Source organism: Phacochoerus africanus, chromosome X (genome assembly GCF_016906955.1).
Source record: "Phacochoerus africanus isolate WHEZ1 chromosome X, ROS_Pafr_v1, whole genome shotgun sequence".
Lineage (NCBI taxonomy): Eukaryota > Metazoa > Chordata > Mammalia > Artiodactyla > Suidae > Phacochoerus > Phacochoerus africanus.
In genome coordinates, this window is record NC_062560.1 from 60,487,633 (window position 1) to 60,513,150 (window position 25,518).

The 25,518-nt window shown below is 43.4% G+C and overlaps 1 protein-coding gene across 1 annotated transcript; it reads left to right on the plus strand.

Moving 5' to 3' along the window:
• On the plus strand, positions 1 to 23,733 carry DGAT2L6 (diacylglycerol O-acyltransferase 2 like 6). The gene is made up of 7 exons (XM_047764814.1): positions 1 to 91; positions 17,000 to 17,110; positions 17,635 to 17,705; positions 18,115 to 18,319; positions 19,748 to 19,922; positions 22,391 to 22,602; positions 23,047 to 23,733. The coding sequence occupies exons 1-7, from the start codon at positions 1 to 3 to the stop codon at positions 23,199 to 23,201; spliced, it is 1,020 nt and encodes a 339-aa protein (XP_047620770.1). The 3' UTR covers positions 23,202 to 23,733.
• The last annotated feature ends 1,785 nt before the right edge of the window (positions 23,734 to 25,518 follow it).

Consider the following 25,518-nt stretch of genomic DNA (forward strand, 5'->3'; position numbering starts at 1 on the left):
ATGGCCATGACCTTCATCTCGAAGCTGGATCTTCAGGAAATCCTCCAAACTTTCTCTGTTTTGCAGTGGGTTCCATGCTTTGCCATTTTAGGTGAGTGAACCCCAGGAACTGGAGAGTACATGGGAACAGATGAAGAAAGAGGCCAGGAACCTTTTTGAGGCGGAGGGCTCTGAAGAAACTATTTGGCTCGTTCTCTCTATCTAGGAAGGACTGTGCACCCCACCCCCCAACTCCCAGGGAGATGGTTACTGCTGAGTCCACTAGATTTCTCTCCTCCCTATTGAGGGGCACAAAGGCCAGGAGTGGGGCTGCAGCCATTCTGGTTTAAAGATCACTCCAGGAGTTCCCGTCATGGCGCAGTGGTTAATGAATCCGACTAGGAACCATGAGGTTGCGGGTTCGGTCCCTGCCCTTGCTCAGTGGGTTAACGATCCGGCATTGCCGTGAGCTGTGGCGTAGGTCGCAGACGCAGCTCGGATCCCACGTTGCTGTGGCTCTGGCGTAGGCCGGTGGCTACAGCTCCGATTCGACCCCTAGCCTGGGAACCTCCATATGCCGAGGGAGCGGCCCAAGAAATGGCAAAAAGACCAAAATAAATAAATAAATAATAAAGATCACTCCAGCCGTCCCTCAGGACTGCCCGCTCTGAACCAGCTGAAGAGTCCTATTCAGGGGAGGGGGAAGAGATGGTGTGACTAGGTAGATGTTAGGTGATTTTCCACTATACGACTGATGAGAGAATTCTGGAAAATCTGGGGGCTGCCTGAGTGACTCATTAGACAGAATTTTGAGAAAGGGCCAATTCTTCCATAGCTCTTCCATAGCTTCGAAAATGGGCTGAGAGCTCCAAGGTTTCCCCAGCCAAAAACCAGGGTTTTGTGGGCAGCCAATTATAGGGTCAAGCTCAGAAACTGGATGGGGAGACATGTCATCCTGAAGGATGGGACAGGTCAGGAGGCTGACGAGTCTAATCTGTGGGAGGCTATGTGACCCTGTGGAGCAGAGGTTCTTAACCAAGGGGACTATGGACCTAGAATTAGGTGGGGAGGGACAACTTTGAATTTGGATGAAAAAATTACCTCTTTCTTTTCACTAACCTCGTATTGAAATGATGAATGTAGGCAGCAAACCACAGAAGTACTTGTGAATTTGTCAGTTACAGACATCATGCAGATTTACATTTCATATGCCAGTTGTCACAGCACCTCAAAAGTTCATTTTCACTTGTTACCACTTCCGAATTCCAATAATGATTAGAACTACCATTAGGTGTGGTTATTTAATGCATTAATCAAGAAGCCCATGTTGGAGTTCCCACTGTGGCACAGTGGGTTAAGAATCCAACTGTGGGGAGTTCCTGTCGTGGCTCAGTGGTTAAGGAATCCGACTAGGAACCATGAGGTTTCGGGTTTGGTCCCTGGCCTCACTCAGTGGGTTGAGGATCCGGTGTTGCCGTGAGCTGTGGTGTAGGTTACAGATGAGTCTCAGATCCTGCATTGCTGTGGCTCTGGCGTAGGCCGGCGGCTATAGCTCCGATTAGACCCCTAACCTGGGAACCTCCATATGCCGCGGGAGTGGCCCTATAAAAGGCAAAAAGACAAAAAAAAAAAAAAAGAATCTAACTGTGGCAGCTCAGGTCTCTGTGGAGGCTTGGGCTCAATCTCCCGCCCAGCACGGTGGGCTACAAAGGGTCCAGCATTGCAGCTGTGGCTTGAATCTCTGGCCTGGGAACTGCCATATGCCACAGGTGCAGCCATTGCAAAAAAAAAAAAAAAAAAAAAGCCGATGTTACCGTATCACATTTTTGCAGTATTTAACATGATGAGTTAACTTTGTAAGTTTCTATATTTTATTTTTTTGTGTTTAAAATTATTATTCAGGGAGTTTTCTAGTGGCCTAGCGGTTAAGGATTTGGAGTCCTCACTGCTGTGAAACGGATTCAGTCTCTGGCCCGGGAATTTCCACATGCTGCAGGCATGGCCAAAAAAATATATATATCATTGAGAGAAGGGATTTGAAGGCTTCACCAGACTGCCAAAGGGGTCCGTGGCCCTCAAAAGGTGAAGACTTATTGAGCCTTATTGAAATCCAATTCTGCCAAGCTCTTAGCCTATGAACAACTTGACTCTAGCTGTATCAAGAGAAGGAAGTGATTTTTCTGTAAACTTACTTGTTTCCAGTCTTTCATGTTTTCTTTCTGTTTTCCTTTGCATTTATCTTAACTTCAGCCAAAAGACTCCTTGACAAGTTCTAGCCCTTAGCTAGGAAAGTGAAGGGCACAGGCATGTCCTAAGAGAACTGGCATCGTGGCGGCAGTCACTATTTCAAGCCTGGGTCCCAGAAAGAGTGAGCAAAGATGGGCAGAGAGATCAGGGAAAAGAGGCCAAGAGAAGGGGAGCTGTGTGAACTGACCCTTTTAGGTGCAGGGTCAGTCCCACCCCAGAAAGCCTCGGGATGGTATTTGAACACAAGAGCCCGGATTGTTCTTGCTCTTTTATTGAGCTGTTCTCAATATTTTCATGAGTAGTTTTTTCTCTCTTCCTTTTCCCCTTTCTTTAAAGGGCATTGTCTCTAGAACAGGATACAGTAGAGGAGGGTCTAGCCAACGCTGAATATATAAGGGTCCAAGAAGATGAGGGCTGGAGTTCCCGTCATGGCGCAGTGGTTAACCATGCGCACTAGGAACCATGAGGTTGCGGGTTCGGTCCCTGCCCTTGCTCAGTGGGTTAAGGATCTGGCATTGCCGTGAGCTGTGGTGTAGGTTGCAGACGCGGCTTGAATCCTGCGTTGCTGTGGCTCTGGCATAGGCCTGGGGCTACAGCTCCGATTTGACCCCTAGCCTGGGAACCTCCATGTGCCGCGGGAGCGGCCCAAAGAAATAGAAAAAAGACAAAAAAAAAAAAAAGAAGATGAGGGCTGGCCCTCTAAGTGATGCCCCCTTCCCCACTCTCACGAGCTTCCAGTCATCCTAGAAAAGCCGGAGAAATGGTATGGAGAATGTTAGGGACAAACAATGTTACCTACGTGTCTTAAGTGAAAACACTAATAATAAGTGTGAATGTTTTCTTTCACCTACATTTTTTTTTTATACTTTTTTAAAAAATTGTGGTGGAGTTCCCTTCATGGCTCAGTGGTCAATGAACCCGACTAGTATCCATGAGGATGTGGGTTTGATCCCTGGCCTCGCTCAGTGGATTAAGGATCCGGCGTTGCCGTGAGCTGTGGTATAGGTCGCAGATGAGGCTCGGATCTGGCGTGGCTGTGGCTGTGGCGTAGGCCGGCGGCTACAGCTCCAATTCAACCCCTAGCCCAGGAACTGCCATGTGCCGCAGGTGCAGCCCTTAAAAAAAAAAAAAAAAAAAAAAAAAGCAAAGAATAAAAAATCATGGTAAAATACAGATAACCTAAAATCTACTATTTTATGTGTACAGTTCAGTGTCATTAAGTACACTCACAGTGTGGTGCCACCATTACTACCATCCATCTCTAACACTCTTCATCTTTTAAAACTGAAATGCTGTACCCCTTAAACAATAACTCCCTCCCACAGCCCCTGGCAATCACCATTCTACTCTCTGTCTTAACTTCATATTAAGTGGAATCATGTACTATTTGGCCTTTTGTAATTGCCTTCTTTCACTTAACACAATGTTTTCAAGGTTCATCCATGTTGTGACAGAATTTCCTTCCTATTTAAGGCTGAATAATATTGCATTGTAAGTATATGCCTCATTTTGTTTATCCGTTATCCGTTGCTGGATACTTGGGTTGCTTCAACCTCTTCTCTATTGTAAATAATGCTGCCTTGAACATGGGTGTGCGAATATCTCTTTGAGACACTGCTTTCAATTCTTTTGACTACATACTCAGAAGCAAAATTGCTGGGTCGTAGGTTATTTCCATCCAAAAAATTTTTTGTGCAATTGCCATACAGTTTTCCATAGCTGTTGCACCATTTTACATTTCCACCAATAGTGCACAAGAATTTCAATTTCTCCACATACTCACCAACACTTCTTTATTGTCTGGTTTTTTTAAGTAGCCATCTTAATGGATATGAAATAATATCTTGTGTTTTATGTGTTTTTTTTCAAAATTGCTAAAAGAATTATTATTTTTTTAAGCAATTATTTTTAAAAAGTTACAGCACCGGACGGAGTTCCTGTCATGGCTCAGCAGAAACAAATCTGACTAGTATCCATGAGAACGCAGGTTCAATCCCTGGCCTCACTCAGTGGGTTAAAGATCTGTCGTTGCTGTGAGCTGTGGTATAGGCCAGAGGCTGCAGCTCCAATTCAACCCCTCGCCTGGGAACCTCCACATGCCGTGGGTGAGGGCCTAAAAAGACCAAAAAAAAAAAAAAAAGTGACAGCACCTAGAAAAGAAAGATGCATTAATTACAGGGGACTGAACTTAATGATGATCAAGAACTTCTCACAAGAAACAATGTAAATCAGAAGGCAATGAAAAGACTTCTTTAAAGTACTGAAAGAAAACAAACACTGAAAACTAGAATTCAATATCACAAACAAAAGTGAATTTTTTTTCATACTATCTGCCATCATGTTCTAACCCAAAAGTCTGTACACAGTACCCTGTGCTGCACAGTAGGACCCTATTGCCCATACATTCTAAATGTAATAGTTTGCATCTATCAACTCCAAGCTCACTGTACATCCCCTTCTCTCCCTCCTTCCCTAAGGCAAACAAGTCTGCTCTCCATGTCCATGATCTGTTTCTGTTTTATAGATAGGATCATTTGTGCCATATTTTAGATTCCAGATATAAGTGATATCATATGCTATTTGTCTTTCCCTTTCTGACTTATTTCACTTAGTATGAGAATCTCTAGTTCCATCCATGTTGCTGCAAATGGCATTATTTTGTCCTTTATATGGCTGACTAGTATTCCATTGTTTTTTTTTGTTTGTTTGTTTGTTTTTGTCTTTTTGCCTTTTCTTGGGCCACTCCCCGGCATATGGAGGTTCCCAGGCTAGAGGTTGAATCGGAGCTGTAGCCACCGGCCTACGCCAGGGCCACAGAAACACGGGATCCGAGCCGAGTCTGCAACCTACACCACAGCTCTCGGCAACGCCGGATCCTTAACCCACTGAGCAAGGGCAGGGACCGAACCCGCAACCTCATGGTTCCTAGTCGGATTCGTTAACCACTGCGCCACGACAGGAACTCCTAGTATTCCATTGTATTTATGTACCACATCTTCTTAATCCATTCATCTGTCAATGAACATTTGGGTTTTTTCCACGTCTTGGCTATTGTGAATTGTGCTGTGATTAACATACAGGTGCATGTATCTTTTTCAATGGAAGTTTGTCCAGATATAAGCCCAGGAGTGGGATTGCTGGATCATATGGTGGTTCTATATTTAGTTTTCTGAGGAACCTCCATACTGTTTTCCATAGTGGTTGTACCAATTTACATTCCCACCAACAGTGAAGGAAGGTTACCTTTTCTCCACATCCTCTCCAGCATTTGCTATTTGTTGACTTATTAATAATGGCTGTTCTGACTGATGTGAGGTGATACCTTATTGCAGTTTTGATTTGCATTTCTCTGATAATTGGTGACGTTGAGAATTTTTTCATGTGCCTGCTGGCCATATATATGTCTTCTTTGGAGAAATGTCTATTCAGGTCTTCTGTCCATTTTTCAATTGGGTTGTTTGGGGGTTTTTTGGATGTTGAGTTGTACGAATTTTTTTTCCTCGTATATTTTGGAGATCAAGCCCTTGTTGGTTGAATCATTTGCAAAGATTTCTCCCATTCTCTGGGTTGTCTTTTTGTTTTTTGAAAGGTTTCCTTTGCTGTGCAAAAGGTTTTGAGTTTAATTAGGCCCCATTGGTTTATTTTTGTCTTTATTGTCATTATTCTAGGAGGTGGGTCAAAAAATATGTTTCTGTGATTTACGTCAAAGAGTGTTCTGCCTATATTTTCCTCTAGGAGTTTTATAGTATCTGGCCTTACACTTAGGTCTTTAATTCATTTTGAGTTTACTTTTGTGTATGGTGTTAGAGAATGTTCTAATTTCATTCTTTTACATGTAGCCATCCAGTTTTCCCAGCACCACTTATAAAAGAGACTATCTTTTCTCCACTATATGTTCTTGCTTCCTTTGTCATAGATTAGTTGACCATAGATGCTTGGGTTTATTTCTGGGTTCTCTATCTTGTTCCATTGAGCTAATATATTTCTGTTTTTGTGCCAGTACCATACTGTCTGATGACTTAGCTTTGTCTGAAGTCAGGGGGCCTGATTCTTCCAGTTCCATTTTTTTCTTTTCAATATTGATTTGGTTATTTGGGGTCCTTTGTGTTTCCATACAATTTTTTTTTCTTTTTGCCTTTTCTAGGGCCACTCCCATGGCATATGGAGGTTCCCAGGCTAGGGGTCTAATCGGAGCTGTAGCTGCTGGCCTACACCAGAGCCACAGAAACGTGGGATCCGAGCTGCATCTGTGACCTACACCACAGCTCACTGCAACGCCATATCCTTAACCCACCGAGCAAAGCCAGAGATCAAACCCGCAACCTCATGGTTCCTAGTCGGATTTGTTAACCACTGAGCCATGACGGGAACTCCTCCATACAAATTTTAAAATATTGTATTCTAGTTCTGTGAAGACTCTCACAGGCAATTTGATAGGGATTGCATTGAATCTACAGATTGCCTTGGGTAGTATAGTCATTTTGACTATATTGATTCTCCCAATCCAAGAGCATGGTACATCTTTCCATCTGTTTGTGTCATCTTTGATTTCTTTCATCAGCATCTTATAGTTTTCAGAGTACAGATCTTTTGTCTATCTAGTAAGTTAATTCTAGGTGTTTTATTATTTTTGATGTGGTGGTAAATGGGATGGTTTCCATAATTTCTCTTTCTGATTTTTCAATGTTAGTATATAGAAATGCAATCGATTTCTGTATATTTTGTATCCTGCAACTTTACCAAATTTACTGACGAGCTCTAACAGTTTTCTTGTAGTATCTTTTGGATTTCCTAGGTTTAGAATCATGACCTCTGCAAATAGTAATACTTTTACTTCTTCTTTTCCAAATTGGATTCCTTTTATTTCTTTTTCTTCTCTGATGGCTGTGGCTAGGACTTCCAAAACTATGTCAAATACAAGCGGCATGAGCAGAAAGCCTTCTCTTGTTCCTGATCTTAGCAGGGATGCTTTCAGTTTTTCACCATTAAGGATGATATTAGCCGTGGATCTGTCATATATGGCTTTTATTATGTTGAGATGGGTTCCCTCTATGCCCACTTTCTGGAGAGGTTTTATCAGAAATGGGTGTTGAATTTTGTCAAAAGCTTTTCTGCATCTATCGAGAGGATCATATGGTTTTTATTTTTGGTTTGTTGATGTGGTTTATCAGATTGATTGGTTTGCAGATATTGAAGGATCCTTGCGTCCCGGGGATAAATCCTACTTGATCATGGTGTATGATCTTTTTAATGTATATTTGGATGCAGTTTGCTAATATTTTGTTGAGGATTTTTGCATCTATGTTCATTAGTGATATTTTCTTTTTCTGTGATATCTTTGTCTGGTTTTGGTATCAGGGTGATGGTCACTTCATAGAACGTGCTTGGGAGTGTTCCTTCCTCTGCAATTTTTTGGAAGAGTTTCAGAAAGATATGTGTTAACTCTCTTCTCTGAATGTTTCATAGAATTCACCTGTGAAGCCATCAGGTTCTGGATTTTATTTTTTGGAAGTTTCTCAATCACATTTTCAATTTCAGTGCTTGTGATTGGTCTATTCATATTTTCTATTTCTTCCTTTCTTCCTGGCTCAGTCTTGGTATCATTGTGGTTTTGATTTGTATTTCCCTAATGATTAGTGATGTTAAACATCTTTTCATGTACTCATTGGCCATTTTGTCTTGACTTCTTTTGGATTATCTTTTTTTGGGTCTCTTTTTAGGGTTGCACTTGTGGCATATGGAGGTCCCCAGGCTAGGGGTCAAGTCAGAGCTGCATCTGCTGACCTACACCACAGCTCAGCAATGTGGGATTTGAGCTGCATCTGCAAGCTACACCACAGCTCACAGCAACACGGATCCTTAACCCACTAAGCAAGGTCAGGGATTGAACCCGCATCCTCATGCATACTAGTCAGGTCTGTTAACTGCTGAGCCACGATGGGAACTCCTGGACTATCTTTATCACTCCATTTGTCTTCTACTAGTTTAGGTTGTTATACATCCTGTTTCTATTCTTTTAGTGATTATGCTAGAAATTACAACACGAATCCTGGGTCTTGGAGGTACCAAGGTAGCTAAAGCATCTAACAGTATGTGATACCTACAGAGGTGCCTAAGACATTCAAATCTGTTCAATAGTTATAGAGCAATGACTAATTGTAAGACCTTGGCTGTCCTTGCTGAGACTACAACAATGAGTCAAGTATAGGCTCCTTACTGTCTAATAACAAACATCATTCATTCCACCATTGTATACATTCTACATGTCAGTGCTGGACACATACACTAATCACTACAATGTAAGACAGACTGTGGTAAGTGAAATAAAGAGTCACAACACAGTGTCATTAGGGTTTCAGAGAAAGAAAATATTACACCAAGTTAAACGGATCAAGGAAAGCAGGAAAGGAAGTAGTGTGACATAGTGAACAAGTCATGTGTTCTGGAGTTTGTCAAAGCTGGATTAAAAATTGGCGGTGCGACTTCAGACAAGTACTGTAACCCCACTAAACCACTGTATCTCCATCCTCTCATCCTGGTCCACAGTAAATTCTCCATATGTGAAAGTGTCTTTCCTCCATCCTTACTCCTTCCTAATTCCCCTCTTCCTTCTCTTTCTCACCCTCTTTCCTTCATTCTTTCAGTCTTGCCCAGAGTCTCCCTCAGTGCTTCTCCTCCTTCTGGAATGATTTTCACAATCATGGCTGATTCCTGAGCATTACCTGAAGTGATGGAGAGGAAATAGAGGAAGAGGGGGGAGAGAAAAGGTAGAGGGAAAAGAAGGAGGGAAGAAGTGAGAAGAGTGGAATAAAAAGACCGTGTGTGGAAGATGTGAAATACAAATATTCATGACCCCTGGAATGAGGCAATGGTCCTAAGAGTCCCTCTGAGGCCCAGCTTCCAATCAGAGGAGGCTCTCCATCTGTCTCTTCTTTTCTGGACTTGTATGACCATTGATATCTTCTTTCCTGGCCCTCTACTCTCCACCCTCTACAATCTTTTCCACTGCCTGTGCCCAGAAGAGTCTTTCAAATGCATCTTTTATTACAGCCCTCTCCTGCTCAAAAATAGTCAGTGGTTTTTCACTGCCTACTCCATGAAGTACAAATATGTTATCCTGACTCTAACTCTACCATCTCATCCCCTACTCTTCCTCTTGGTCAAGCTCATATTCCAGGCAGTCTATTCACTGAACAAATGTGAATAGTAGTCTTCTACTCTCTGACCTCCACTCTAGTACCTCCACTGGAAAGATTCCCTGGTCACTCTTCCTGGACCATCCATGGACAACCCCTCCTTTGAGATATTTCTCAGGCCATACCTTCTCTGCAACATTTTCCAGGCAACCCAAGACTACATCATCTCTGAAAGTCCAGAGCACTTTGTAAAAATTGGTTGGATATCAGCCTTTATACCCTTTGCTTCCTCCACCCAATAAGCTCCATGAAAATAGGAGCTATGTCTTGTCATATTGTATTTCTCGCAAGGCCAGGTTTGACCCTAAATTGTTGATTCTTCCAGATTTCTTCTCCTCAGAAAAGACCTTTAGGTCCACCTCTTGTTCTTTTTTCTCCCTCCTGGACATTTTTTTTGGTATGCCTGCCTCCTTTTTCTGGTTTATGAGACTACAAAAAATAGAACATAATTTGGGAGTCAGACTAGATCTGCTACTTAACTTGCTTTGTGACCTCATGCAAGTAAATCACTACTATTTCCTACATGCCCTTGAGCAAGTAAGTCATTCACCTTCCACCATTGTAGAACAGAGCTCTCAAGACCATTCTGAAAATGGAAGAGGAAAGAAAATCCTCAACAGAGGTTCCTTTTCTTTCTTTCTGTTATAGAAATTGACATTACTAAGACATGTGATCAACAGAAGAGTGACCACCCCTTCTGAGACAGGCACCCTGGACTCTGATTTCATTGCACTGTCAGGAAGAATAATGAGTATCTCAGTTCTAGAAAATGAGACAAATAGAGACTTTGATGCCTTCCCAGCATCCTTACAGGTCCCTTCAAGGCATCATTCACTACACCCTCTCCTTCCCCCTCTACATCCAATCAACTACCAAACCCTGAAAATTCTGCCTCTGTAGTATCTTTCAAATTGGTTTGAGAAATAGTAGTCTATTTCAGGTTCCCACTGCCCCTCATCTAAGTCACTGCAACTCTTAGCTGACCTCCCCATCTGCAGGTCCTCCTGCTCCCACAGCAATCCCAAATGACCTTTCCTGATATACAGATAGGATCATGCTACTCCTCTACTTAAGAACCATCACTGGCTTCTAATTCTCTTCAGCAACAAGCCTGATCCTCCCCCAGCTTCCTTCCCAGCATCATCTCCTGTTCCATGGCTTACTGTGTTCCCTGTACTTTTGCAAGTTACGGTGTTACTCACGGGCCTTGGACTCTTCCATCTCCAGGCCTCAGCTGGAGCTCTTCCTTGTGCGTGGGTGGCACTTCTGCCACTAATTTATCTATCAGAATCCTACTCTTCCTCCAAAATTCAATTTAAATCTTACCTTCTATAAGAAGCCTTTCTAGGTTGCCCAGGAGTAGGGAATGTTCTCCTCTGGTTCCCACAGAATGACATTTCAACCCTGACTGTATTGTTCTCATGCTCTGGGATGTATCCATTATTTATGGTATCCGTATGCCCCACTAGACTCTGAGTTTCTGGAAGGCAAGAGTTTTATTTTCTCATATATTACTATGACTTAAAATTAATTAAGCAGACACAAATGCTTAAAATAGTTCTTGGCTCATAATAAAGACTCAACAAACGCTGCCTACTTTTTTCCCCAAAGCTTGGAGTGGACATACATGCTCTCTGAGCCTCAGTTTCTTCACATACAAAATGGAGATAATAAAAATTATCTACCTCTCAGGGTCATGAGAGGATTAAATGAGACATCACACATTAAGGGCTGAACAGAGTGCTTGCTGATGAGAAATGATATCAATGACCATTATTTTCTTTTTGCTTTTTTAGGGCCATACCTGTGGCATATGGAGGTTCCCAGCTAGGGGTCAAATCAGGTGCAGCTGCAGGCCTACACCACAGCCACGCAGGATCCTTTAACCCACCAAGCAAGGCCAGGGATTAAATCCACATCCTCAGTCAGATTCTTAACCCACCGAGCCACAATGGGAACTCCTAAGGAAGGAGTTCTTAATGCTGGCCAGAAAATAAGCAAAGCTCTCAACAAGGAGGTATCATCTGAGCTAAGCCTTGAAGGATGAGAGAATTCTAATAGGCAGAAGGTTGGGGAGAGAGTAGTCAGATTAAGGGAACAGCATCATCAAAGGCATGGAGATGTGAATTTGCATGGTGGGTTGAGGGCATGGGGAATAGACTAAGGTGGCTCCGTTCACCATTCTTCAGCCGCTTGCACCCCACCTTCTGGTTCTTTCTACAGCTGAGTACCACATAGGCTATTATTACCTAACATATTTTCCCCCAAGTTGACTCATTCCTATAACCTAAATTAATATTTATATCACTACCATGAATTCATTTTTATTCACAGCACAGTAAAATAACTTTCCATATACAAGCTACTTCAGATCACCCAGTGTCCTTACAGTGGGATGGGGACCTCATGCTAGATCATAAAGGATGTGAGTGCAGATGCCTCTGAGAGATGAGGCTGGGAAGGTGTGTGGGACAGGTCTATGGAGGGCCTTAAATGCCAGGCTAACATGTTCAGACTTTATCCTGTCAGCAGTGAGCAAATATTGAAGGTTTCAAAAGAAGCAAACAACATTATGACTGTACTTTAAAAATACATCTGGCAGCAGCATGGAAAATAGACTGGAGGGGAAAAGACCAGCAGGCAAGAATAGACAAAAGACTGCAGTCCAGACTAGAGGAGATCAAGTTCTGGACCACAAGAGTGGCAATGGAGACAGAGGCAAGAGGATGAATGGGAGACTATATATATCTATATATAGATATATCTATATATAGGAAAGGGAGAGGAGTTAAAGATAGCTCCAAATATTGAAACTGTGACATTTATCCTGAGGCCTGAAATAGGAAGAGGAACTAGCCAGGTGAAGAACTAAGGAGAGTCACAGAAGCCCAGAGGCTAGAAGGCAGAATGAGTTGAAGAAACTGACAGAAGAATAGGATTGTGGGATGCAGAGAATCAGGGGGTGCCCAGGTCCCCCATCACCAAGGACCTTCGAAACCAAGGTTATGAGACTAGACTTGATCCTAAGAGCCATATGAAGCCATGTTGAATTATTAAATTACCATTTACTTCCATAGGTTCTTATAGATATCATTTATTTATTTGTTTGTTTGTTTATTTATTTATTTTTGCTTTTTAGGGCCGCACCCGTGGCATATGGAGGTTCCCAGGCTAGGGGTAGAATCAGAGCTACAGCTGCCAGCCTATACCATGTCCATAGCAACATCAGATCCGAGCCGCATCTGTGACCTACATCACAGCTCACAGTAAGGCCAGATCCTTAACCCACTGAGTGAAGTCAGGGATTGATTCTACAACCTCATGGTTCCTAGTTGGATTTGTTTTTGATGCACCACGATAGGAACTCCCCTCTTTAATTATTTTTCTTTTCCTTTTGTCTTTTTTTTTTTCTGAGCCTACAGCTTGTAGAAGTTCCCTGGCTAGTAATCTTGAGGCTGCACAGGTTTAAAAAGTTTTTTTAAGTCAGGACAAAGGGTAGAGAGGGACATTACATAAAGATAAAAGTGTCAATTCACCAAGACAAAACTATTTTAAATGTGTATACATATAAAAAAAAAAGGAGTTTCCATCATGGCACAGCAGAAAGGAATCTGACTAGGAACCATGAGGTTGTGGGTTCGACCCCTGTCCTTGTTCAGTGGGTAAAAGACACGGCGTTGCCATGAGCTGTAGTGTAGACCCAGTTTGGATCTGGCGTTGCTGTGGCTGTGGTGTAGGCTGGCAGCTGTAGCTCTGATTCTACCCCTAGCCTGGGAACCTCCATATGCCACAGGTGTGGCCCTAAAAAAGCAAAAAAAAAAAAAAGACATAATAAATGTGTACACATCTAATAATAGAGCTTCAAAAGATATGAAGTGGAAACTGACAGAATTGAAAAGAAAAATAGACAAATTAACAATTATATTTGAAGACTTCTTTGAAAACCACAAACAACTAAAACTCACCCAAAATGAAATAGATAACCTATAACTATTAATTAAATTAAATTTTAATTTTGGAAGGTTATAAACCTTCCAAAACAGAAATCTGCTGGCCCAGATGGTTTCAATGGCAAATTCTTCCAAACATTTTAAAGATGATCTATCACAGATTTTACACAATCTTTTCCAAAAAATAGAAGAGGAAGGAACACTTGCCAACTCATTTATGAGGCCAGACCATGATACCAAAACCAGACAAAATCGTACAAAAAAGAAAACTACAGGCCAAAATCCCTCATGAATACAAATGTAAAAAACCTCACAAAATAATAGTAAATCGAATCCAGCAATATATTACAAAGAATAATATACTATGACCAAGTGGGCCTTATCCCAGGAATGCAAGCGTAAATATCTGAAAATCAATCGATATAAACTACTGTCTTACAACGTAAAGGAGAAAAAAAACACATGATTACATCAGTTGATGTCAAAAAAGCATTTGACATACTTTAATCCATGAGAAAACCTCTCAACAAACTAGGAATAGAAAGCAAATTTCTCAACTTGATAAAGAGCATCTACAAAAAAACTGCAAGGAACATCATAATTGGTGAAAGAGGAGTTCCCATCATAGCTCAGCGGAAACGAATCTGACTAGTATCCATGAGGACACAGGGTCGATCCCTGGCCTCGCTCAGTTGGTTAAGGATCCAGCATTGCCGTGAGCTGTGGTATAGGTCGCAGACACAGCTTGGATCTGGTGTTGCTGTGGCTGTGGCATAGGCTGGTGGCTACAGCTCCAATTCAAACGCTAGCCTGGGAACCTCCAAATGCCAAGGGTATGGCCCTTAAAAAAAAGACAAAAAAAATTGGTGAAAGACTTAAACCTTTCTCCCTAAGATGGGGAGAAAAGCAAGGATATTCACTCTCACCATCTGTATTCAACACCACACTAAAAGTCCTAGCAAATGCAATAAGGCAAGAAGAAAGAAAGAAAGGCATAAGGATTGAAAAGTAAGAAATAAAACTGTCCTAATTCACAGACGAGGTGATCATCTGTGTAGAAAACCCCATTAAATTAAATATTTTTAAAGTCTATTTTTAAAATATACTTTTTAAAAATTCCTCTAAGAACTAACAAATGAAGATAACAAAGTCACAGGATACAAGATCTCATATAAAAATTGACCACATTTCTATATACCAGCAGAGAACAGTTGAAAATAGAAATTGTAAAAAAATACCATTTTAATGCCTCAAAAAGATATTTATGATTAGATTTAATAAAACCAGTACAGCATCTGTAGGCTGAAAATCATAAAATGTTAATAAATAAAATTAAAGATCTAAATAGTTAGAGACATACTGTGTTCATGGATTGGAAGATGGTAAAGATAAAGATGCCAGTTTTCCCCAAAATTGATCTATAAATATAACACAACTCAAATAAAAATCCAAGCAGGGTATATTAGATAACAGTTTTTCCTAAACACTAAATTTCTCAAATTTGATAATAGCACTGTGGCTGCTATCAGGTAAAAGAATGCCTTCGTTTGTAGAAAATACACAGTTATTTAAGAGCAAAGCATTGTGGTCTCTGCAATGAATTCTCAAATACAAACATATATGTATATACTTATATTTAGAAAGAAATCAAATGTAAAAATGTTAACAATGGGTAGATCTAGGTGAATGTTACATGGGATTTTATTTAAATATTCTTATAAATTTTTTGTCAATCTAAACTTTTTTCAAAATAGAAAGTTTAGTTCAGGAGTTCCTGTCATGGCTCAGTGGTTAACGAATCCAATTAGCATCCAGGAGGATGTGGGTTCTATCCTTGGCCTTGCTCACTAGGTTAAGGATCTGGTGTTGCTGCGAGTTGTGGTGTAGGTTGCAGACACGGTTCAGATCCTGCATTGCTGTGGCTCTGGCATAGGCCAGCGGCTACAGGTCCGATTTGACCCCTAGCCTGGGAACCTCCATATGCCATGGATGGGGCCCTAAAAAGACAAAAAAAAAGAAGAAAGAAAAAAAGAAAGAAAGAAAAGAAAAGAAAAGAAAGAAAGAGAAAGAAAGAAAGAAAGAAAGAAAGAAAGAAAGAAAGAAAGAAAGAAAGAAAGAAAGAAAGAAAGAAAAGAAAAGAAAAGAAAAGAAAAGAAAAGAAAAGAAAAGAAAAGAAAAGAAAAGAAAAGAAAAGAAAAGAAAAGAAAGAAAAATGGACTAAATACTTAGACACTTCACCAAAAAGGATATACAGAAGGCAGGTAAGCACATGAAAAGCTGTTAAGTATCATTAAGTATCAGGGAAGTGCAAATAAAAATTAAGATGAGCTATCATGCTGCACATCTATTAGAATGGCTTAGTCACCTTCAGTACAAAACTAAATTAGGATCCTACCTTATGTGATCTTCCTTCTTGATAATCCACTCCAAAACTCAATGGAACACGGACAAAAGACGTTGGAAGAATCTTCTGGTCTCAAGGCCATAATATCTAAGGGAGGGCCACATATATACATACACAAATGGTTGTTTTTCTTTATTCTTGACTCAGATACTCTTGCTTTTTCTCACAGAACTCCTTCTTCCATGGTTAGGCTCTTCCATGTTTGGCCTCTGTTTCTCCTATCTCATTAAATCCCACTTCTGTCACCATGAGTGATACTGATGATATTCAAACAGGCTGGGTCTGGCAGGATTGCTCTCAATGGACACTTAGGGTTTTCTGAGGTGCCACACCTGCAGTTCTAATAGATTCCACAATAGGGATGGTGTTTATCAAAGTATGGCTCCTGGCAGATTACCTTGAGGACTGGTGGATAATTGAAAATGATATAAGGCATGCAATTAACCCACCTATGCTCTTTATCTTTTAATATTTTTTTTGGTCTTTTTTTGTCCTTTTAGGGCCACACCCATGGCATATGGAAGGCTCATTACTATACCACCAACGCACCATCCCATGGCATATGGTGGTTCCCAGGCTAGAGGTCCAATCGGAGTTGTAGCTACCGGCCTACATCACAGTAATGAGGGATCTGAGCCGCATCTGCGACCTACACCACAGCTCACAGCAATGCCAGATCCTTAACCCACTGAGTGAGGCCAGACATCAAGCCCACGTCCTCATGGGTACTAGTTGGGTTCATTAACTATTGATCCACGATGGGAACTCCTATCTTTTAATTTAATTTTTTTTTTCTTTTTACAGCTGCCCCTGCAGCATATGGAAGTTCCCAGGTTAGGTGTCGAATCAGAGCTGCAGCTTCTGGCCTGCACCACAGCCACAGCAACGTGGGATCCCAGCCACATCTGCGACCTACACCACAGATCACAACAACACCAGATCCTTAACCCACTGTCTTTTGACCCCAGCTGAGGGCCTGCTCTGAGAACATCATGGTTCTGCTGTTTCTTCAGTTAAGCTCTCAGCCATCAAGTGGCCTAGATCCAGGGACTCAGAGGTTAACCCAGGCTACAGCAGAGCCAAGAAGGGTGTGGGGTGCGGGAATTGGGAGAGAAGAGTTTCACACCAACCTTGACCTTCACTACAGAGCAGAGATGGGGGTTATGAGAGGTGTATTAAACTTGAAGGCAAGTGAAGGGCCTGAATCCTTTGTGTCCCCTCAGGAACTATTCCTATTATCCTGATACCCTACTTTCTGGTGTTCACTAAGTTCTGGCTGGTGTCCGTGTTTGCCTTAGCCTGGCTCTTCTATGATTGGAACACTCCCAGTCAAGGTAAGAAACAGGGGAAGAGTGGTGGACCCTGTGTGTGTCAAGGCTGGAACCACAGGGACGAGGGGTGGAAGGAGAGAGAGGGAGAAGAGGAGGGGGGGAGAGGAAAGAAGGGGAAAAGGAAAGGAAAGGAGGGCAGGGAGGTGAAGAGAGGAAGAGAGGGGAAGGAGTAAAGGAGAGTAGAGGGAAGGGGAGGGAGAGGGAGGGCAAAGCTCAGTGGGTCAGTGGGGGAACAGACGTCTCCACCAGACACCCAGGAAGAATTAAGCAGCTGCTTTCCAGGAAGGTGCCTCCAGCCTCAAGCGATTTCTCTCTCATCTTTCCAGCTGCAGAGGTTTCCTGTGTCTTCTTGCAGGTTGGAATCAGGGACCGTACCTATAGCTCTAGGCCCTAGAAATATTGGAAGTGTGAGAAGGAAGCCCCTCCTGTGACCTGAAGACTTTAAGAAAAATACTTCCCCTCCTAGAAAAGTAGAGGGCTTGGCAAGATCTTACGTGTTCTTCCCTCCTTACCTTCTGTACCCACAGGTGGTAGGCGTTCAGATTGGATACGGAACTGGACCCTCTGGAAGTACTTCCGAAATTACTTCCCAGTAAAGGTGACTATCCTTTCTCTGGGTGCCCTTGGTCCCCATCACCCAGACTTGTCACTCCCCGCTCAGCTCCATATTTTCAACAGCTTTGGTGGCCAGCAGTGGAAGGCAAGGGCCAGAAGTAGAGCCCAAGATGGATGGGCAGGAGGGGAGATGAATGGATAGCAGCCTTGCCTCACGGTAGCAAACCCAGGTCAGCCTTTCTGAGCGTCACGACCCCTGGCATGTGGACTTCCGTAGTGTAATGGTCATCACACTCGCATAACAACCCCTGGCAATCCTATGACAGTGACAGTATCCAACAAATAAGGGACTTGGAGCTCCCCAAGTGAAACACAGTCTACCTGCTGGGATCTGAATCCACATGTCCTCTCGTTCTTCTGCCCACTGTTCTGACTCAATCTCCCTCTAACAGCTGGTGAAGACTCATGACCTCTCTCCCAAACGCAACTATATCATTGCCAACCACCCCCATGGCATTGTCTCTTATGGCATCTTCGTCAACTTTGCCACTGAGGCCACTGGCTTTGCTCAGCTTTTCCCAGACATCACTCCTTATGTAGGGACCTTGGAAGTGACCTTCTGGATCCCAATTTTGCGAGAATATGTCATGTCGATGGGTGAGTATAAGAAATCATTCCATTCTCTGACCTACCTCGGGGCTCCAACTCCAATAAGCCCTGACAGTCAGTCCAATGTTCACTCCCTGCTGGAAGAGGACTTCATAGAAAATGAGTCCAGAAAAAACTGGTCCAGTAACAGGAGTATGTGGCCAAGCCTCAGGTTCTATGCAAGATCTGGGGAGCAAGGTTTGATTAGGCAGTGGGTAAGTTATGGGCATTTGTAAGCATCGCCAAGAATCCTTCCAGAGGAGGAAGAGGAAGCCTGGAAGAGGGAGTATCAAAGCCAAAGTAGAAAGCAGAAGGCAAAAGCCAAAAATCAAAACTAAATGTAGGGAAAATCAGGCCTGAACGGGACAGCTCAGATGAACTTTGCCAGATGCTTCCTGCCATGTCGGGTGGCTTCTTTTGGCCAGTCATTTATGTAGCAGCTCTCATCCTAGGGCATCTCAAAGACACTTTTACGTCATTCATTCTGGCTGTTACTCTCCTGGTCCATGACCTTCATCTCCTGAGAACCCCTTTGAATGTGTATAAGACATCACAGGATAAAGGAGAGGCATCCATAAGAATCCAGGACAACTTCCCCATGCCAGGCTTTAAGCCAGGGTACTATGACAAATGTCTTTCTCTCTGGATGGACATCCACCCTTCTGGACACCAGAAAACAACTGAGGCCAAACACTAAAAGGTAATATACATTTATATCTGGAGGGGCCAGGTGGGACCATTAGAGTCCCAGAAGATGGTTCTGCTCCTCTCTGAGGTTGGCATGAACCTGGAGCAGCAGTATCTCAGTGACAGTGGCCTGGAGGCAATTTCTGCCATCCTAGGAGATAAGCACAGGGCAAAGATAGGAAGCAGAAGTGAGGAAAGACTCCATGACTGCTGTTGAGCAACAGGATGCCATCATCATTCCTTTTGGCTTGGACTGGATCTTGGGTCTGCCTACTCTCCAGAAATCCCACCCAATGGCTTCCTTTTACCAGGTTGTTCAAGGAAGAGACAGGCTTTTAGTGGCTATTCCTGATTACCTTTAGGGAAAAGAACTCTGGAGAGTCTCCAGTGCTATCAGCCTGGGGAGAGTGGAAGATGGCTGTGGTTCAATGGGTAGAGAGGGAAGGGATGGGTTTAAATACTCTAGAGAGAAGAAAAAGTAGGCAGAAGAATTCAATGTAGCCCCAACTATAGTAGCACAGACACCCCACCCCCACCCCCCACCCCCCACCCCAAGACCAGCAGCTGACTCTAAGGACTGACCTGAGGCTAGGGCTAACCCAAGACGTGGAGGTCAAACACAGCAGAATGGAAACAACAGTCATGAGACAGAAGAACTGTCTTCAGCAGGAAGAACCCAGAGGAAGTCACTTACCCCCTCAACCCTTAGGCACCAAGTTTGTTATGCTAATTGACTCTTTGGTTTCACAGGTGTGTGCCCAGTGAGTGAGTTGTCCTTGAAGTATTTGCTGACCCAGAAAGGCTCAGGCAATGCTGTGGTGGTTGTGGTGGGTGGAGCTGCTGAAGCCCTCTTATGCCGGCCAGGAGCCTCTACCATTCTCCTTAAACCACGTAAAGGTTTTGTAAGGTTGGCACTGGAGACAGGGTAGGTCCCTGCATTCTGGTGCCCTCTTGTCATGGCACCATGGGTCCTCTGTAGCTCCTCTCCAGAATGGTGCCCTCTCTTGAAAACCTGTGAGAGGGGATTCCTTCTTCACTCTGATTGCTTCTCTCTACACTCCCACGTTGTGCCTTAAGGGTGTTTAGGCCTCCAGACACATTCTGGTGGGTACTTTTTAAACCTGAACTTGGAGAAAGAACATTAAAAGACCCATTAGCCTGGTAGGCTGTGGGTCTGGGGAAGGGAGGCTCCAGTCTAGATCAACCCATTAACTGAGAGGCCCAGAGAATCTACCTAAGGCAAGGAAGGCACTAGGCTTCATGCTGTGGGGACTGCAAAGATGAATAAGACATGGTGACAGCCCCCAGAGAGCCTATAATCTGGTTTGAAAAATAAAATATCTTGGAGTTCCCACTGTGGTGTACTGGTTTAATGATCCAGCTTGTCTCTGTAGAGGTGCAAGTTTGATCCCCAGCCCAGCAAAGTGGTTAGGGATCTGGCATTGCTGCAGCTGTGGTGTAGGTCAAAGCTGTGGCTTAGATTCAATCCCTGGACCAGGAACTTCCATATGCTCCAGTGACGGCCAAAAAAAAAAAAAGAAAGAAATAGAATGCCTTCATTTAGCAGTTATTGAGCAGCTACTTGTGTAAGGCACAACACTAGGCATTGAGGATATAAAAATAAATAAGACTTGGTTCTTGCCTTTAAGGAACTCACAGTCCAGTGGAATACAGACATATTCATATACAGGACAGAATAGATCCAGAAGCCAACCACTTACCATCTTAACTATCACCCCCTGGTTTACCACCCCACCATCTCTCCCCTGGATTATTACAATAGTCTCCTAAGTGCTCTCCTTGCTTCTTTCTTTGCTCTTTTACATCCAGCTATCTATTCTCATCCATAGCCAGGATGACCATATTAAATGTACGTCTGATCATGGCACTACTCCAAATGCTCCAATAGCTCCCATTCCACTCTGAGCAAAACCAAAGTCTTTACAAGGGCCTGCAAGACCCTTAAGGATCTGGTCCTTAACCATCTCTCCAATGTCATCACCCAGGGCTCTCCACCTTGCTCACTCCATTAGGGCTACACTGGCCTCCTTGCTATCCCTCAAACAAGCCACATGCTCCTCCCTTAGGGCCTTTGCTCTAGCCGTCCCCTCTGCCTGGGACATTATTCTTCCAAATAACTGTTTGGCTCATTCCTTTACCTCCTCCAGGTCTTTGCTCAAATGTCTCTTCTCAATAAGGTCTGTCCTGACCATCCTGCTCTCTGTTTTGCTCATTGCACTTATCATCTTCATATATATCATCAATTTTATTTCTTTATATATCTGTTTTTTTATTTGTTCATTATTATTGTTTATTAAGAAAAGGTAAAGTCTTCCCTTAAGAAAAGGTAAACTCCATGAGGACAGAGATATTTTTTAATCCATTGTGTTCACTGATATATCCCCATGACTTAAAAAAGTGCTGGCACATAGAACTCAATAAATATTCATTGAATGAAAGATATATCATAAATGACATATGTACAAAACACTATGGGAGCACAAACTGATGGAAAGACTTTAACCCAGAGTAGAAGTTTCATAAGTGGTGATATCTGAACTGTGAATTGAAATATTAGTAGGAATTACCAGTCAGACCAAAAGGGACAAACTCAGGCATTCAGTGAGGGCCTACAATGACATACATGTCAGGTACTATGCCAGGTCTTAGGGGTTCAAAGACCAATAAGACATAGTTCCCACTTTTGATTGACTTGCTGTCTCCTGGGACCAGCCAGGCAAGGAGATGACTGTAGTGCAGAGTTGGGGTAGTGTTAGCGTAGAAAAGAGCTAAGCACTAGGTACGGGAGGTGGGAGTCAGAGGAACTGGAGGGAGTCAAAGAATGGGAGGTGGTTCAAGGGAACAAAATTGGAGCTGAGTCTTGAAGGGTGAAATAGAATTAGCCACGTGAAGACAGAGGGAAGGCACTTCTGGCAGAGAGAGCAGGATGTACAAAGATGTACAGATGAGAGAGAACTTGGCACACTTAGTATGGCCAAGATTGTGGTGAAAGGCTGGAGAGAGGGGGAGCTAGCCAGGCAGGCAGGGAGAGAGCACAAAAGCCATGCTAAGCAGCGTGGTACAAAGTGAGGAGCTCTGGGCAGAGCTCTAATGAGAGGCATGACATGTCCAGATATGCAGATTAGAAGATCACTCTGGCTGCTGGCTGCAATAAAGGCAGTTAGATTTCCTGAAATTAGATTCTTCCCATCACAGGACAAGGTGCAGCACCTTCTCTAAAAGTGTTCGGTTGGGAGGGTGGAGCAGAGCTGGAGATGCTTTGGTGCTTGGGTCCTTGTCCTGTAATGGGGAGATTGGAAAGGGTTTCACAGGGTGGGGGCAGTGGCGGGGAGCTTCCTGGGAGAACTCACATTTCTGCCTGTTTCTTTACAGATCATACCTTGTCCCTTCCTATTCCTTTGGAGAGAATGAGGTTCTCAATCAAGAGAGCTTCGCTGAGGGCTCGTGGAAAAGCTTCTTCCTAAAAATCTTACAGAAGGCGTTAAAAAAATTCATGGGACTAACTTTCTGTATCTTCCATGGCCGGGGCCTTACTAAAGGATCCTGGGGCTTCCTGCCTTTCAATCGGCCCATTACCACTGTTGGTGAGCTTCCAGTATCTCAGCACCACTCTGGTCCTTGATTTCCTCCACCCAGGTCATTCATCAAGTTCCAGGAGACCCAGCACACAGCTGGGATGTACAATGGGAATTCCAGTGGTTGTGGTTGAGGGCAGGATGGGGAGGATAACTAAGGAGATAAAAGTCATGGCCATTCACTGGTGGGCCAGAGTTCAACAGCTGCCGTGACAGCATCATTATTCACACACATTCCCTCAGCACACTCCTGAGTTTACTTCCATTCTCCTGAACATCTGTGAGATTAGGTACTTGGAGAACATGGTACAGAATAGGGTTGGAGCAGAGGGAAAGGACAAAGGAAGGGGAGGGGACCCAGATCCTGAGTTAAACTATGTGGTTCCCTCTGAGGGATGGGTAATTTGAGGTGGGGGGTGGGGTCTGATGCTTGTCTCTCCTCCTTTCCCACAGTTGGGGAGCCCCTGCCAATTCCTAAGATCGAGAAGCCAACTAAGGAAACAGTGGACAAGTACCACGCACTCTACATCAGTTCCCTGCGCAAGCTATTTGACCAGCACAAAACTCAGTATGGCCTCTCTGAGACCCAAGAGCTGACAATCATATAACAGGAGCTGGATTCTCCATTATTAAACACCCAAAGTATTGTGGGATCCAAGTAAGGCCACGTAGGGGGAAGAATCTGGGGAGAGGGGAGGATCTCAGGGTTGAGTGAGCAGGTCAACAAGGCCAGAAAGTACTTAATGAATCAGGTTTAGGGGAAGGAACCAGTGGGACAGGGAAGACTGGGTAACAACCTAGTTTAGCAAGCAGAATCTTGTGAGCCCACAGATCTTTATGGCCCCCTGACTCCAGTCAATTCTGATCAGAGGAATAAGAAGCCAAAGAACACTGTGCACTTTCTTCCTGAGCTTTAGTGACACCATGACTATTAAGGTTGAGGCTTAGAAGCCTTGTTGAGAACAAGGGTGGTTTGTTTCCTCCTCAGTCCTTTCCTTACAATTTGGGGGACACCACAAAGCAAACCAGGGACCTGAACTGTGCTTCCCTGATCCAAGTGGACTAGATTCCCTCAGCTGTGATGCAGTGGCAAAAACCTTATTAAAAATATTTATGCTATCTTGGAGTTTTTGTCATGGCTCAGCAGTAACGAACCCAACCAGTATCCATGAGGACGCATGTTCGATCCCTGGCCTTGCTCAGTGTGTTAAGGATCCAGCATTGCTGTGAGCTGTTGTGTAGGTTGAAGATGTGGCTCAGATCTGGCGTTGCTGTGGCTGTGGCATAGGCCAACAGCTGCAGCTCTGATTTGACCCCTAGCCTGGCAATTCCCACATGCCGCGGGTGCAGAGCTAAAAAGCAAAAAAAAAAAAAAAAAAAAAAAAATTATGCTTTCTCTTCTATAAAAATAAAGCTCTAGATATATAAAATAGGATATGACTATTTTGTAATTACTGTGTGGTTCACTAATGGGCTTCCTTCAAACCCGGCCAGAAAGCTGTTCTGTGGAGAGCAATTTTCTTCTTTCTCCACCCTTTATACTGCTCCTGGCCAAAAAGGTGAGAGGGAGTGGAACCAGAACTGCTGCCCAGTGTAAGAGACAGGAGAGAACCATGGGAACTGGCACAGGTCCCCCGGTGTAGCCCATCTCTGTTGATCCCACATAACCACCCTGGGTCAGGAGGGAGGGAGCCTACAGGACCATGTACCAGCTCTGAGTCCATTTTATGTCAAGAACCTACTGTATACCAGGGACTGCACCATCATTTTCACAACCTTTGTCTCTTAATGCCGACACCAGTCCCATGAGATTGCCATCATCTCCATTCCACAATAGCTAAAACTCACAGAAATTAAGTAACTTGCCCAAAGCCACATAGCTTTGGATAGAACAAGCAATCAAACACAGGTTTACTAATTCCATTCCAAAGCTCTTTCTAAAGGAAATATAGAACTACCATATGACCTAGCAATTCCACTCTTGGGCATATATCTGGACAAAACTTTCCTTGAAAAAGACCCACGCACCCATATGTTCATTGCAGCACTATTCACAACAGCCAAGACATGGAAACAACCTAAATGTCCATCGACAGATGAATGGATTAAGAAGATGTGGTACAGGAGTTCCCGTCGTGGCGCAGTGGTTGACGAATCCGACTAGGAACCATGAGGTTGCGGGTTCGATCCCTGGCCTTGCTCAGTGGGTTGACGATCCGGCGTTGCCGTGAGCTGTGGTGTAGGTCGCAGACGCGGCTCGGATCCTGCGTTGCTGTGGCTCTGGTGTAGGCTGGTGGCTACGGCTCCAATTGGACCCCTAGCCTGGGGACCTCCATATGCTGCGGGAGCGGCCCAAGAAATATCAAAAAGACAAAAAAATAAAAAAAAAGAAGATGTGGTACATATACACAATGGAATACTACTCAGCCATAAAAAGAATAAAACAATACCATTTGCAGCAACATGGATGGAACTAGAGACTCTCATACTAAGTGAAGTAAATCAGAAAGACAATGACAAACACCACATGATATCACTTATATCGGCAATCTAATATATGGCACAAATGAACCTATCTCAGAAAAGAAATAAACTCATGGTCTTGGAGAATAGACTTGTGGTTGCCAAGGGGGAGGAGGAGGGAGTGGGATGGACTGAGAGTCTGGGGTTAATAGATGCAAGCTATTGCATTTGGAATGGATAAGCAATGAGATCCTGCTGTATAGCACTGGGAACTATATCTAGTCACTTGTGATGGAGCATAGTGGAGGATGATGTGAGAAAAAGAATGTATATATATGTATGTGTGACTGGGTCACTTTGCTGAACAGTAGAAAATTGACAGAACACTGTAAACCGACTATAATGCAAAAAATAAAAATCATTAAAAAAAATTAACAAATTCGGAGGTTCCTGTTGTGGAGC